The sequence below is a fragment of the Haliaeetus leucocephalus genome, unplaced genomic scaffold (genome assembly GCF_000737465.1).
Source record: "Haliaeetus leucocephalus isolate CR32 unplaced genomic scaffold, Haliaeetus_leucocephalus-4.0 Scaffold162, whole genome shotgun sequence".
In the NCBI taxonomy this organism is placed as follows: domain Eukaryota; kingdom Metazoa; phylum Chordata; class Aves; order Accipitriformes; family Accipitridae; genus Haliaeetus; species Haliaeetus leucocephalus.
This window is the reverse complement of record NW_010972598.1, coordinates 10,305,564-10,318,016: the sequence shown is the minus strand read 5'-3', so window position 1 is coordinate 10,318,016 and position 12,453 is coordinate 10,305,564. Positions and strand designations below refer to the sequence as shown.

At 46.5% G+C, this 12,453-nt stretch overlaps 1 protein-coding gene across 1 annotated transcript in view; it reads right to left on the bottom strand.

Annotated features, from left to right (window-relative positions):
- Positions 1 to 307: 307 nt before the first annotated feature.
- The window catches only part of ZMAT4 (zinc finger, matrin-type 4), a 50,351-nt gene continuing 38,205 nt past the window's right edge, over positions 308 to 12,453 (bottom strand). Inside the window, exons 5-6 of the mRNA XM_010562737.1 lie at positions 8,789 to 8,885; positions 308 to 878 (exon numbers count right to left, since the gene is read on the bottom strand). Of these exons, the coding sequence (XP_010561039.1) occupies positions 863 to 878; positions 8,789 to 8,885 (113 nt within the window). The 3' untranslated portion in view covers positions 308 to 862. The remainder of the gene's footprint in view (positions 879 to 8,788; positions 8,886 to 12,453) is intronic.

Genomic DNA, 12,453 nt, shown 5'->3' with positions numbered 1-12,453 from the left:
AGCCGGCCACACGGCGAGGGCAGCTCGGGGGAATGTGTGACGGTCAAGCTCGGTGTCCTGAAACCAACCTCCGCACGCCGCCTCTCCGCCGTCTCCCGGTGTACGGCCCGGCAAGTTCAGGCGTTGCTGCCGGTCCGGTCCCACCGTCCTTCCCGCAGCTTTCCCGGAGGGCTGCCCGCTCCCAGGAATGGCCGGTGGGCAGACCGAGGTCTGGCTTTGGGTTCGCATCAGCAATAGTCGATAAAGCGAACGGCTTCCGTCTAACCTGTAGGAATCCTACTGGCAGGGAAAGGATTTTACGCTTTCGTTTTAGTTTTCTTTGCTCAGTGAACCGTTTGTTTCTCTGAAGACAAAGAGGGAAGGAGAAAATTCATCCGTCATACAATCCCCATGATTCATTTTTTGCTGCTCTTTATGTGTTGACACAAACCATGCTGGAGAAGGTGAAGAAAGTATGTTTATTTCTGATTGAAGACTGATTACATCACTATCATGGATAATGTAATAGAATAATTTCATACTCTTGGGAGAAATCTAAGAATAAATATGAAAAAGTATTTGTTTCCACTGTCTCTGAAGATGAGTGATGATTAAGTGCTGTATTTACAGGATAGTTATCATACTCTAGACTCTGTGCTGAATAAATATTATCTTGAAAGGGTAAAAAAATCCATTGAAATATTTTAACTCACCACAAAATTAAAAAAAAAAAAATCCATGTATTTGTCCAAAGTGAAGGTTAGTTACATGTTAATTATCGAATCCACACAGGATCATTGTCCAAGAAAGCATCCTCTCCTCGCTGACCAGCTCCTCTGCAGAAGAAGCCTTGGTGGTTTTCTTTGTCTCGACTGACAAACTACTACTGGTTCTTCAGGCTGCAAGACAGACACGAAGCAGAAGTCACTCCCCACCCTGCCATTCCTGCTCCAGAGCTGGTTTCTGCGCACCAGCCCACGCGTCTGTCCCCATCTTAGCCCAGGCAACCCCAGCAAAGAGCCTACCCAACCCTGCAAAACCTGCCTCGGTCGTGACCCAACGCGGTTTTGGCCAGTGAGGAATTTCTCATTCAGCAAGCGTTGGCGATCTCGGGTTTACGCTCCGAGAAATCAGGCCGCTGTTTATGCGTTGCGTTAAAATAATTAATCTGTACACCCGACACCACGAAACAAAGTTGCACGAGCCATTCTGGGGCTTTCAAATTATGATCAAAACAGAAGATATCAGAGATAGCTTTATTTTCACTTACATTAAAAGGGAAGGGAGAAAATGTAATCCTATAATGAGAGAAAGTATTACACACTCTCTCTTCATAGGCAGTGTAATTACTCAGCTGCTCTCTGGAACTGAAATAATGACAAATTAAAATGCCTTTCGATTCCGTCTACCTTTTATAACTATTCATCTTCTGGAGTTATTATCATTCTAAAGGCTTCTTTATATTTTAGGCATCAGCCACTATATGTTACGGAAAGCGCGTGGAAATTGTTACATCTCCTGACAAAAGTTGCTGTCGTCAAGGTAAGAAAAAAATCATTTGGCTTGGTTGTAAAGTGCACAGTACTACTCAAGTGTTTACTATAATTTCCTGAAATTTATTGGAATTCTTACATCAAAGAGTGCATTTGTTCTGGGTGAGGATGCGCAGGAGGGAGCTCAGCCTCGCAGCACCAGGGATGGGGCTGCAAAAGCCCGGGGGAAACAGAAGTAACATTTTGCATAAAGCCTGACACAAACAAAGTCAGTCCAGGAGCCACCAAAGCCTTCCTCTAGTTCTGTCTCCTGCTTTTCAGCATGAATAAACATCCAGAGCCCCCGGAGCAGGGACAGCCGCAGAGGCAGAGCACCCACCTCGGAGCGAACACCCAGGACCCGCATCCGCAGCACCCGGGGAACGGCCCTGCCTTCGCCGCTCCTCCTGCGCACGCGTTTGCTATGTCAGATACCGCAACCGGGAACGTGTTTCAGTCCCAACAGGCTGTAAATACTTGTTTATGCTTTCTCAAATAGATTGGAAAAAATATGGAAATGCAATCATGGTGAAGGGTGACATTTCTCCAGGCATGATATTTACAATATTTTGATTAGCGCTGATTTCTGAATAGCCAAACGGCTTATGTTAATAAATACCCTATTCCAATTAGACATCTGTGTTCTCAATCTGAAAAAAAAAAAAAAGGGGGGAGGGGGGAATGCACAGGCACCAAGCCTGCTGTCATTTGCTCCTCAGCAGGCCATTAATTGTCTGGGCTTTCACAGGGTGCAACCCAACGACTAGGTGAAGGGCTGTGCAGAAAGGTCTTTGAAGCACACCTTCCAAACTAGAAATGACCATTCTCAACCCCTAGGAATTCATTTTGACCAGATACTGCGCTCCTTTGGTAGGTTGAATTGATCTTACCCTAACGATAGCTGAAGGATTGGGTCCCCTCTCTGCAAAAATCCTAAAATTAATCAGAAAGCATGAGTTTGAAAGGGAAACCTAGACATGTGTTAGCATCTATGAATGTGTAAATGAGTGGTTATAAAGCCCCACAATACATTTGTGAGCTCTAGATGTGGCAGAGAGGTCTGGCTGATCAAAGAGACAAAATAAAGGCAAGAAGATAAAAATCTTCTTTATGGAAGTGGGAATCATTATACTCAATATAGTCAGACTCTTAATTACTAGGGCTGGATCTCAGCCTCCAGTCGCTGACAGCCAGAACGGTGGAGGACAGCTCACAGCTCTCGCTATCCGGCACATTATTATAGCATTTGATATATTTGCAACCAGCCCAGAGATGGCACTTACATCAAATGTGGGTCTGAGCTCTGGTACTCTGCCAACAGCATCTTTGGTCCTTTCATCCGCAAGCCCCTCAGGAGCTACTTCAGACCTGGAACTGGGCTCTCCGATGCATCGTCCCCAAACACAGCTCTCTTCTCCTGGATGCAGTGACGAACACAGCACCCTGTGCCCGGTCCCACTGCCCGTGCGTGCTAATTAAAGGAGGGAAGTGCTTTTTGCAAAGCCCTAAGTTAATATTCCACACAAGCGTTTCTTTGACGCCAGAATTTGAATATCCTCTGGCTTCTTCCACAACTATCCGGGACTTTAATTCTGTTGTTTGTTGCAAACCACTTTTAGCAGTGATTTTTCACCTTGACAGTTTACACAAACCAGGAAAAGAGGGAAGTTTTGTTTCTTGCAGCCTATGGCAAGCAGTAAGGAGCAAGGCTGGCATGTGATTCTCTCGAGAAATTTGGGAGATAATGTGTGCCCTCCTTCCTGCAGCTCCTCAGGAGCCGGTGTTTCAGCTGCCACTGGTCCCCATAGAAACGGAGCTGCTGGTGCTGACCACGGTCCAGCCGAAGCGGGCACCGGCACCGCCGCCTGCCTTGCACCTTGCTGGTCATTCTGCTGCTCTTCTGCTCGTCGCAGGGAGGAGGAAGGGAGAAGGGGAGATTAAAAAAAACCCCACATCTATTTCTGGAAAGCAAGTCAAACAATGACTCAATCATCTCTACACAGTTCATAAATCCCTAATTAAAGGTTTAGTGCTCCTCCCCGCCGCAGATGTTCCAGAGTCCAGCCACATTTCAAAACCTTCTTCTGGGCCGGCGCGTGTGCATGCAGCCACCAGCGTCGCTTATCAGAGCTGCGAGCTGAAGCTCTGCTTCCTAGCACATTTAAAAGCAGTCCTCGCCCAGCTGCTCTGTGTGAATGCACAGTGCCATCAGAGCGAAGACGAACACTGCCTGACCCCTGACGTAAACAGGCTGGATGCCAGATTTGTGATGCCTTAAAAGAAATATTCTCCCGTATCCAACTCTCACCCCAGTTCCTGACTTTATGATAGGATAAAAAAAGGATGCATTTTTCCTTTCTTTTCAAAAATACGGCTTAAAGTACATGCACCCTGAAGAAAAAAAATGGGAGCTAGTAGACATTATCTTGCTTTGCATATTCATTGGCCAGAGGGATAAGGACTAGCTCAATATTAGCTACCTCCTCCTGCATCTTTTATTCAACACCAAAAATAGCAGCCAAGACACTTTCAGCTTTCCTCCCAACCCCCCATTTTCCCATCTTTTGGTCAAACAAATCCAGCCAGAAGCATTCAGGTGAGCCCCTGAAATTCCTGTAAGCAAAGAGCTGAGCTCTCCCTGCCAGACACCCCCAAAGGAAGACCAGGTCAGCTGCAGGGTACGCAGCCTTGAATTCCTGCTTTGCTAATGGAGCTCCAGCACCATTAGCGCCCGCGCTGAGAAGCGATGGAGGTCCAAATAACATGGGCTGCTAAGCAGTAGTTCAAGGGCTGCTATATAGCGGGTTATTTAAAGCAACTCTAGCAGCGGCTCAGTTGTGTGCTGCTCTCTGGAGAGCTCTCAAGAACTGTAATAAATATCCACAACTTGACTCATTCCTCATAAAAGTTCTTCTCTCCTAAAGCAGCTTTTCAGAAGACTCGCCTACCTGCTATTTTTTGGGTGCTACCAGCTTCCAGCCTGCAATCACCTTCCCTGCTAACCTGTCCCAGAGCAAAATCCCTTTCCTTTACAAACTGCTCCCCCCGCCCTTATTTTTTTAATTATATAAAGTGTGACAGCTACATAAAATGTTTTGTTGCCTTGGCAACTGCAATCCACTGGCTTCAGACCGAGTTATAAGGAAGAGGACAGTCTTGACACTAACCAACAACAACGAGAACAGCAAAAACCGGTGGGCAAAACACTCGCCAAGGTATGCAGGAGGGCTGGCTCCCTTACCTGGCACCCCAACGTGGAGCCCATCTACGTTTGCTTCACCCCGCGCTTGAGACCCAAAGTGCTGCGATGACCCAGCCGTGCTCTGCACTTCGGCAGAAGTACCAGGTCCGGATTTCAAAATTAACTTTCTTTGCACAGAAGAGGTAATTGCTTGTAGAAAGCTACAAAAACCTAGGTGCAGCTCTGTCAAAATCTGTTGTGTTTCTGCTGCCCTGCACATCCCTTTGCGTTGGGAACAGGGCTGAGCTGAGGGCACGCGTACCTTCAGTCACTCGTACAACAGTCAAGGCACCGTGTAGAATAACTTTTCACAATGTGTTCATTTACAGCACTAGAAATGAAGATTTCTTTGTCTTTGTCTGCGCTGTAGATGATTTCTGTAGTCACGGACATGAGGTCTATGAACTACTTTACCTTCCTGAATTCTTTTGCTACCTGCTATTATCACAAGTGCCCAACCTGTGCAGCCTGCTCTGTACAAACACCGTGTACAAGGTCATCTCTGCTTGCGTGGCAAATAGAAGAACTATGGTCGTGAGACCCCCCTGACTCATTCTGGGGCTGCATCTCTGGGTCCAGCCAGATTTAGCAGACCCCTTAGACTATGGGGAGAGAACTGATTCAGGATAGAAGATACGGGTAACTCATTCCCTCAGTCCCATATAAAGGACAATGAAGCTGCAAAAGCAGCTTTAAACAAGGAGAGTGAAATCTGGTTACGTACTAATTACAGGGTGGGAAGAGCTTTTGTTGTGCCCAAACCCAAGCTGCCAATCTACTGTCTCCCATGCTTCTGCACTTTCCTATAGGTGCTGGATACTTAGCCTCAAAGAAAATTGTGTAAGAATGAACAATGGATGGAGGAAATAGAATAATCAGAGCAATTTCCCATAGAAATTGGTCAGACGAATGTCTCTAATTGGCATTCCATTATTACATTTGTAGCATACTTTCTTTTGAATGTATTACTTTGTTTCCTCTTGTACTGAATACCCATGAAAATCTCTTGGGACCAGATTTAAGTCATTATGAATAAATGATAAGAAACTAAATTTAGAAAGACTGATAAGAATATTAATTTGCAGAAGAGGAAGGTCCTTAAAAAAAAAAAAGCGGGAGTCCTGCAGGCCTCTGTGCCACTCTGGTGTTCCCTGCACAGGCTGGCTTGATCCTCACCAAGATGAAAGCGAAAAGGGCCTTCCTATCAATAATTCATGTGCTTTCAGAGCTCCAGAAAGCTCTGGGAACGGCTGTGACTTCCACCAAGCCTTGACACTAAAACAGTGCAATGCCATTTGGCTTGCTGGCTTCCCAGTGAGATGGGCTGGGACACCGGGAGCCTCCGTAAACCAAAGCCAGCCCTCTCCGCACCGCGTGCTGCTTCCTTCCCGACCGCCCCGTGTGTTCCGGACAGTATTTGTCTGTACCCTGCTGCTTTATCACCACCTCCCTGGTTCCCCAGCGTTTCTGCTCTGGAAGAGCTGTTCTTGCGAGTTTGAGCAACTGCGGGAGGTTTTTCTGCTGAACAGCAGCAATCCCTCCTGCCACAGAATGGGATTCCCGGTTTCCCCATCCTACAGCCTGGCCTCCTGCCATGCACACTCAGTCGGGGAGTTGAAGGTCTTCTTCCCCATGGGCAGCAATAAACAAATGTGAATTATTGTCTCAACTCCTGCTGATTCTTTACCCAGATACTCCCTCCAATCCTGAGCTCTGCAGTGAATGCACTCCCTGTTAGGCTCCTACTCCAGCTACAGAACAAGAGATGAAGCAGAAAGATCCTTAGTGTTTGCAATTTTTGTCAGAGTAAGTTGGAAGAAAACATTCGGGAAAGCAATAGATGCAGAAGGAATTATCTTTCTGCAGAACTGCCTAAGTGTGGAGATGACACTCTTCTAATTGCAGGTGATTGAACAACAAAAGCAGAAGGCGTGGGTATGAAACAGAGGATGTGAGGCACCCTCTCGACACCAAAAAGAAGTAGCGCATCTTTTCTGCACATCTCTATTTCCCATCCATGAGGCTGCTCTGATTTAAAATGAACTCCTTTATCCTTTGCAATAATACCAGCAGCAGCAACAGCAATAATAATACAAACTCAGAAGGACTGGCAGGGGAAGGATAAATTACAGCTCTGTGCCCAGGCAGCACATCACAGCTGCTCTCATTCCAGGTTTCCGACGGGAAGAGCTGTCAGCTCTCTTTTCCAGCAGTGGGAATTTGTTGCACTGGGTACGGACACCAATCCCGCCTGCACCGTCCCGCACACTGCGCACGTAACCTGGAGGAGCAGGGACGCGCCGTCAGTTAAGCATGCTAAAAAAAGAAAGGGAGATGGAGGCGGCAAAGGACTTACTGAAGGTCCCAGATTGCTTGTGGCACAGCCTAAAACCACGTCTCGCTTGCCTGACCCCAGCCCTCTTCTCCACAAACCTTCTAGACTGGGAGGTGTGCTGGATCACCGCGGCCACTCAACAACTGCCTCTCCTTCCACTTCACCCATCCTTTGCAAAGAGAGCGAGGGAGAACACCACCTCATCAGAAAGTCTGATACCGTCAGTTCCTTCCGCTAATTGAGATCCCAACTATGACTCCACGCTGAGGTCCAGGAAGGGTAGCATTTGGAAGACAGTCAAACGCTCCGTGAATAAATAGGATAGAGCTAACGTTAATAATACCGGGAATCTTTGAAGGTCTAACATCAGCTGGGGAAGGTCTGCATTTATCCTTTGGTAGCTTACGCAAAAGTAGACATGAGTACTTATTGCTGGTTCTGATCATCCTGCCTCATCTTTCAGACTGCCCGTAAAGCTACCTGAAGTATTTCAGTAAGTAATGACACCTTTTATGTCCCTCTTCTAATCTGGGCAGTCCTGAGTGCTTCAGCCTGAAACGGTTCCCAAAGCTCACATGTAAGTGTATTAAGAGAGATTATTTCATTAATCTACTCTCTGGTACCATGTATCTTTATCATTTCATTTTAATAATTTCTACTAATTGACAGAGCAGACTCCCTCCAAGTCTCAAAGTTGGGTAATACATAACTGCTCTAAATCACAGCATAAACATTTTCACTTGGAAACACCTAATCCCATTACTCTCCCAGTGTCTCCTCTGAGGTTTAACACATGAAGGATGCTGCAAACTTGGGATCACTAAGCACGAAGGCTTGTGGCATCAGGACCAGACATCATTAACGTCTTGGGTCACTGCTGCCCGCTTCTTCTTCACCCATCCCAGACCACCAGGCACTGCTCAGTTTGAGGAGAGGATGGGCAGATATTTGGGTTCCCCAGCATCCTCTGACACGTTTCAGTGGGGAGGGACAGCAAACCTATAGGACAGGACACGGCGGAAGAGATGTGCAAAGCTATAAGGTACTCTGTGCTGTAAGTGCATGCGGTGCTGTCTCAAGCAGACGTAAGGAGCGCTCCTGCCCAAAAGCCCAGAACCTCTGAAGGACAAGCTGAGGACAAGGGGCGTTCCTGAGGACGTGCAGAACGATAGCCATGGGTGGGGGGGTTCCTGAGAAAGGGGGCTAGAGGAGAGGTCTGCAGGAGAGAAGGAAGATGTTCAGGAAAGCAGGACATCCCCTTAACACACCTCTCCAGGCAGGAGCCCCCATCCCCAGGACATCTGCAGGCTCACGCCTCTCCAGCCCCAGCCGAGCCTGCAGGACTATCCCAGAGAACGCAGGCAGAAACCCAGGAAACCAGGACAAACCTCCAGCAGCAAAACACAGCAGGCTGCGTGGAAAGCACGAGGAGCTGACAGCAGGTTTCACTGGGGCATGCTGTGACTGGCAAGGAAATTAAGAGCAAACGGCACTCGGCGCTTCGGTGGGACTCCGGGAATCCCATCTGGGCTCAGCCCTGCGTTTCTCAAGCTGGAGGTGCCTCCCGTATCTGTGTTTGCAAAACACCCAGAGCTCCTCAGATGAGAGGGTTATCGGAGCGTAAAGCATTATTTTTATATATATTCATTAGGCAGACACAGAAAGACAGGAGGCCACCGGGAAAAGCACGAAGATACCCACTTGGTCTGATGTTTGGAGCCCTTCAGGTGCGCGTGGTACTGCTCTATCGAATTCAGGGTGACGTTGCAGATGTTGCACGTGTAGCTGCGCTTCAGGCCTGCGAAGAAAACCCAGAGTCATTAATTGTGCACTGGCTGTGCATTTCGGTGTAGGCTGAGGGGAAGCTCAGGGCTGCGCCGGGAGGAAAAACATCTGCATGCCTGGGCTAGAGACTATTCAGAATCAAAATGACAGCTTGAAAGTACAAATGAGTGAAAATGGCTGAAGAAAGGGGGGGGGGGGAAAGCAAAAAAAAAAAGCACTAGCCCTTGCCCCCAGCAAACTTCTAATTAATTAGAAGGTAGTCAGATCTCAAATTTCATTTCCAGTTTCCCAGACATTTCTCTTTACAGTAACCCATCTATTTACTTTTCCAGGCCAGGGTATCCAAGCATTAGTGAAGCCTAAAGAAATATTTTTAAGAGGCACAGACCGAGCAGAACAAAGCAGGGTTCAAAGGCAAATCCCTCCTGGAGACCGCGGTCCCCACAGTTCGTCAGCGCCGGCATCCCTCTCTTGTGACTTTCTCACGAAGCATCATTACACTCAGACTAATGAGCACACGAGGCCCCATTTATTCCTCTGGTTTTTTTGGTAGCGATCGCAATTCAGGGCAATCCCTCATTAATGTATTTAGGAGCCAGATCACTTAGGAACTTGATTTTCCCCCAAAGGGATCCGCTCTGATTTATCCATCGAAGTGAATGGCCGTGTTTGCCGAACGCAGCCGCTGGTGTCCCAATGCCAGTGAGTCGGCAGCCTTTGTCTGAAGGTCAGAGCTGGAAGCCTGGCACGGGTACCAGGTGGCCATCCAAAAACTGGAAGCCAGGAACTCATTTGCCTGACAGATTTACTCTTGGCTGCAATACCTGTCTACAGCCCCTGACCGCAAAGCAGCCCTGGCTTTGCTAATTTTAGCCCTTCACAGATACAATAACAAACAACTATTTATAAAGCTGTTGCTTTTGCTGCTGGCCAACTGAGTACCACTGAACTCAGAATAACATCTCAGTGGGTTCACAGTAGAAACGTTACGCAATTTGTGGGGTTTTTTTTGTGGGGGCTCTGGGGGGGTTTGTTTTGTTTTGTTTGGGGTTGTTTTACCTTCTAACAAATTTCTTAGCTGCCTCTGCTACTTTCCATTTCATTGTTTGTTTGATTGCCACAGTTACAAGTGATTTTCTAAGTAAATATACCGCATTTTATTTTATTGCGATGTAAATTGCAGAGAACATGATCTAAGTGCAGCAGTGCAGTTGGCTGAGCGAGTTAAGGCAGCAGCAGGCAGGGCAGGAGACTGTGCCGAGCTCCGGAGAAGCACACAGGTTATATACACAGGCAAAAAGGAGACAAATGGTATCCGCAGCACCGAACCAAACCACGCAAACTCCCCCAGAGCAACAGAAATGGGGACTGCAACCCATCCTGCTCCCTGGGTCACGGAAGGGCAAAAGCTGTACCCTCAGAAGGGGCCATCGGACCCACGGAAAAGACCCCCCACACACCCCCCCCCGCGGAGCCTGGGTTTAAACAGCATTGCTCTCCTAATTCACTGCTCTGCCACTGGGCACAGATTGCAGGGAAGAAAAAAACCCAGGCAATTAAGCAGATTCATGCATATCTCAAACAGAAGCTGCAAAGCAATTTATAAGCAAAGTCAGAGAAACAGTCTCTCGGCACATTCACTAGAAAACATCCGAGCCGGAGAACTAAACCCAACGATATCAGCCTGTGTTTTGCTTATTCAGCTAAGCTCAAACTTCACGCCTCTGAGACATCCACTGCAGACAAGACATTTATTCACCTGAAGAGTGTGCATGCACAGAACACCAAGAGGAGACTTAGCAGGATTATAATGGCAGGCACTGCCGACGAGAGCATAATAACAAGAGAAGAGCTACTTTTCTCTGAATGCAACACAGAAATATCTCCAAACCGTGCTCAACTAATTGTCACATAAGGTTAAAAAAAGCAAGAGACAGGAGATGATTTATGGATACAATAAAAATTGCTCATTTAAACATTATAATAGCTTTTACATTGCTACCAAAGTTCAGTTTTTTACTGGGGATTGATACTCAGACTGGGACAGTTATGACGGCTTTTCTTCCTGTACCATCCTTTCCACTCCATATTATTTCAGACCTTTTAATAAAGTGAATTGTCCTGGGTGGGTCACAGGGAAGGGGGAAGAAGGTCAGGATTAAGGAAGAATTCCAGGGTTCCAAATGCAACATCTGTACAGACTGGCCTGAGAAAAACAGTCACCTGAGATACACAGAGAGACACAAAACCCGCTGTTCTCAACGCTATTTATTGTACTAAATAGGAAAATTATTTCTTCCTCATTTAACAGCTTGCATCTCAGAATTATAATTTAATGACTTAAGGCTGAGAGTATTTTCAGTTCTCAGCAGGACAAGGAAATCAAGACTTTGTCACCTCTGAAAAGCTGAAAATCTAAAAATAGGAACCCAGCAGACAGGCAGCAATCAGAATTAGAGGTGAAGGAGAAAAGGCCTTTTCCCAAGAGAGTGTGCTGCCCAGTGGCTGCTGAAAATGGCTGATATTATTTTTGATTCGTGTCAGTTTAGATTTCCTGGAAAAATGCAGAGTTTGGTCCATTTCGGAAGCATTTATTCTTAGTGCCCTGGATGCACTCCTCTTTCCCTCTGGAGAGGGTATTAGCCTGCCTAGCACATTATAGATCAAGTAATTATTTACACACTAATGTTCTATTTTGCCTTCTAGACAGGTTTTCACCCAAAACATTCCTCAATGACTTTTGCAATCACAGAAGAACACGATGCTGCCGGGGAAGTTCCTCCACACCTGCAAAAGCTGCAAAAGCAGATTTAATTTGTTTCTTTCTCTCTCTTTTTTTTTCTTTCTTTTTTTTTTATTTCTTTCTCCATCCATAAGGAAGTGACCTGGGCCAAGAGAAGGACCACTAGCTGCGTTCGAAATCTATTTTTTGGTGGAAGAAATGAGAAACCTCTTTTAGGAGCTACGGCAACAACAAAACCAGATATTGCAGAAGGGAACAGAGTGCGGCTGAACGTACATTAAATGCCTGTTTCCCTTCTGGACATCCCTGAGAGAGCGAGCAATCTGAGGGCTCTTACTCCTGGTATGTAGGGCAAAGCCTGACATGAATTAAGCATATAAACGCAGATCTAAGTGTTTCCAGACCCTGATTCTGTTGTCTCCCTTACTATGCTGAGTGTCAGAGAGTGGTTTCTTCTCTCCTCCTCTCTTTTGTATTTTAACATCCTAATAATTCCCTTGGCATCACAGACTGCATTAGCATCACTGACATTACACGTAGATCGGCATTTCAGTAAACCATTGATGCTAAAGCAATTTCTGTCCTGTCCTCCTAGAAAAAAAGAGAATTGCAAATTTTAGAGTCTCTGCGGTCGTGTTTCTGCTTTGCACTGATTCACTTCCATGAAGATCTGAACAGACCGTTTCAAGCTTAATTGAAGGGCTGCGCTTAAAAATACCGGAGTTGTGGGATTCTTAGCACAGGCTGCTGCGCTCTTTAGGAGCAGTTTTAATGTACCATGTAATAGTCTCTTTTGACTTTCTACAGTATTATTTCTTTGCAGAAATTGCTAAAACAA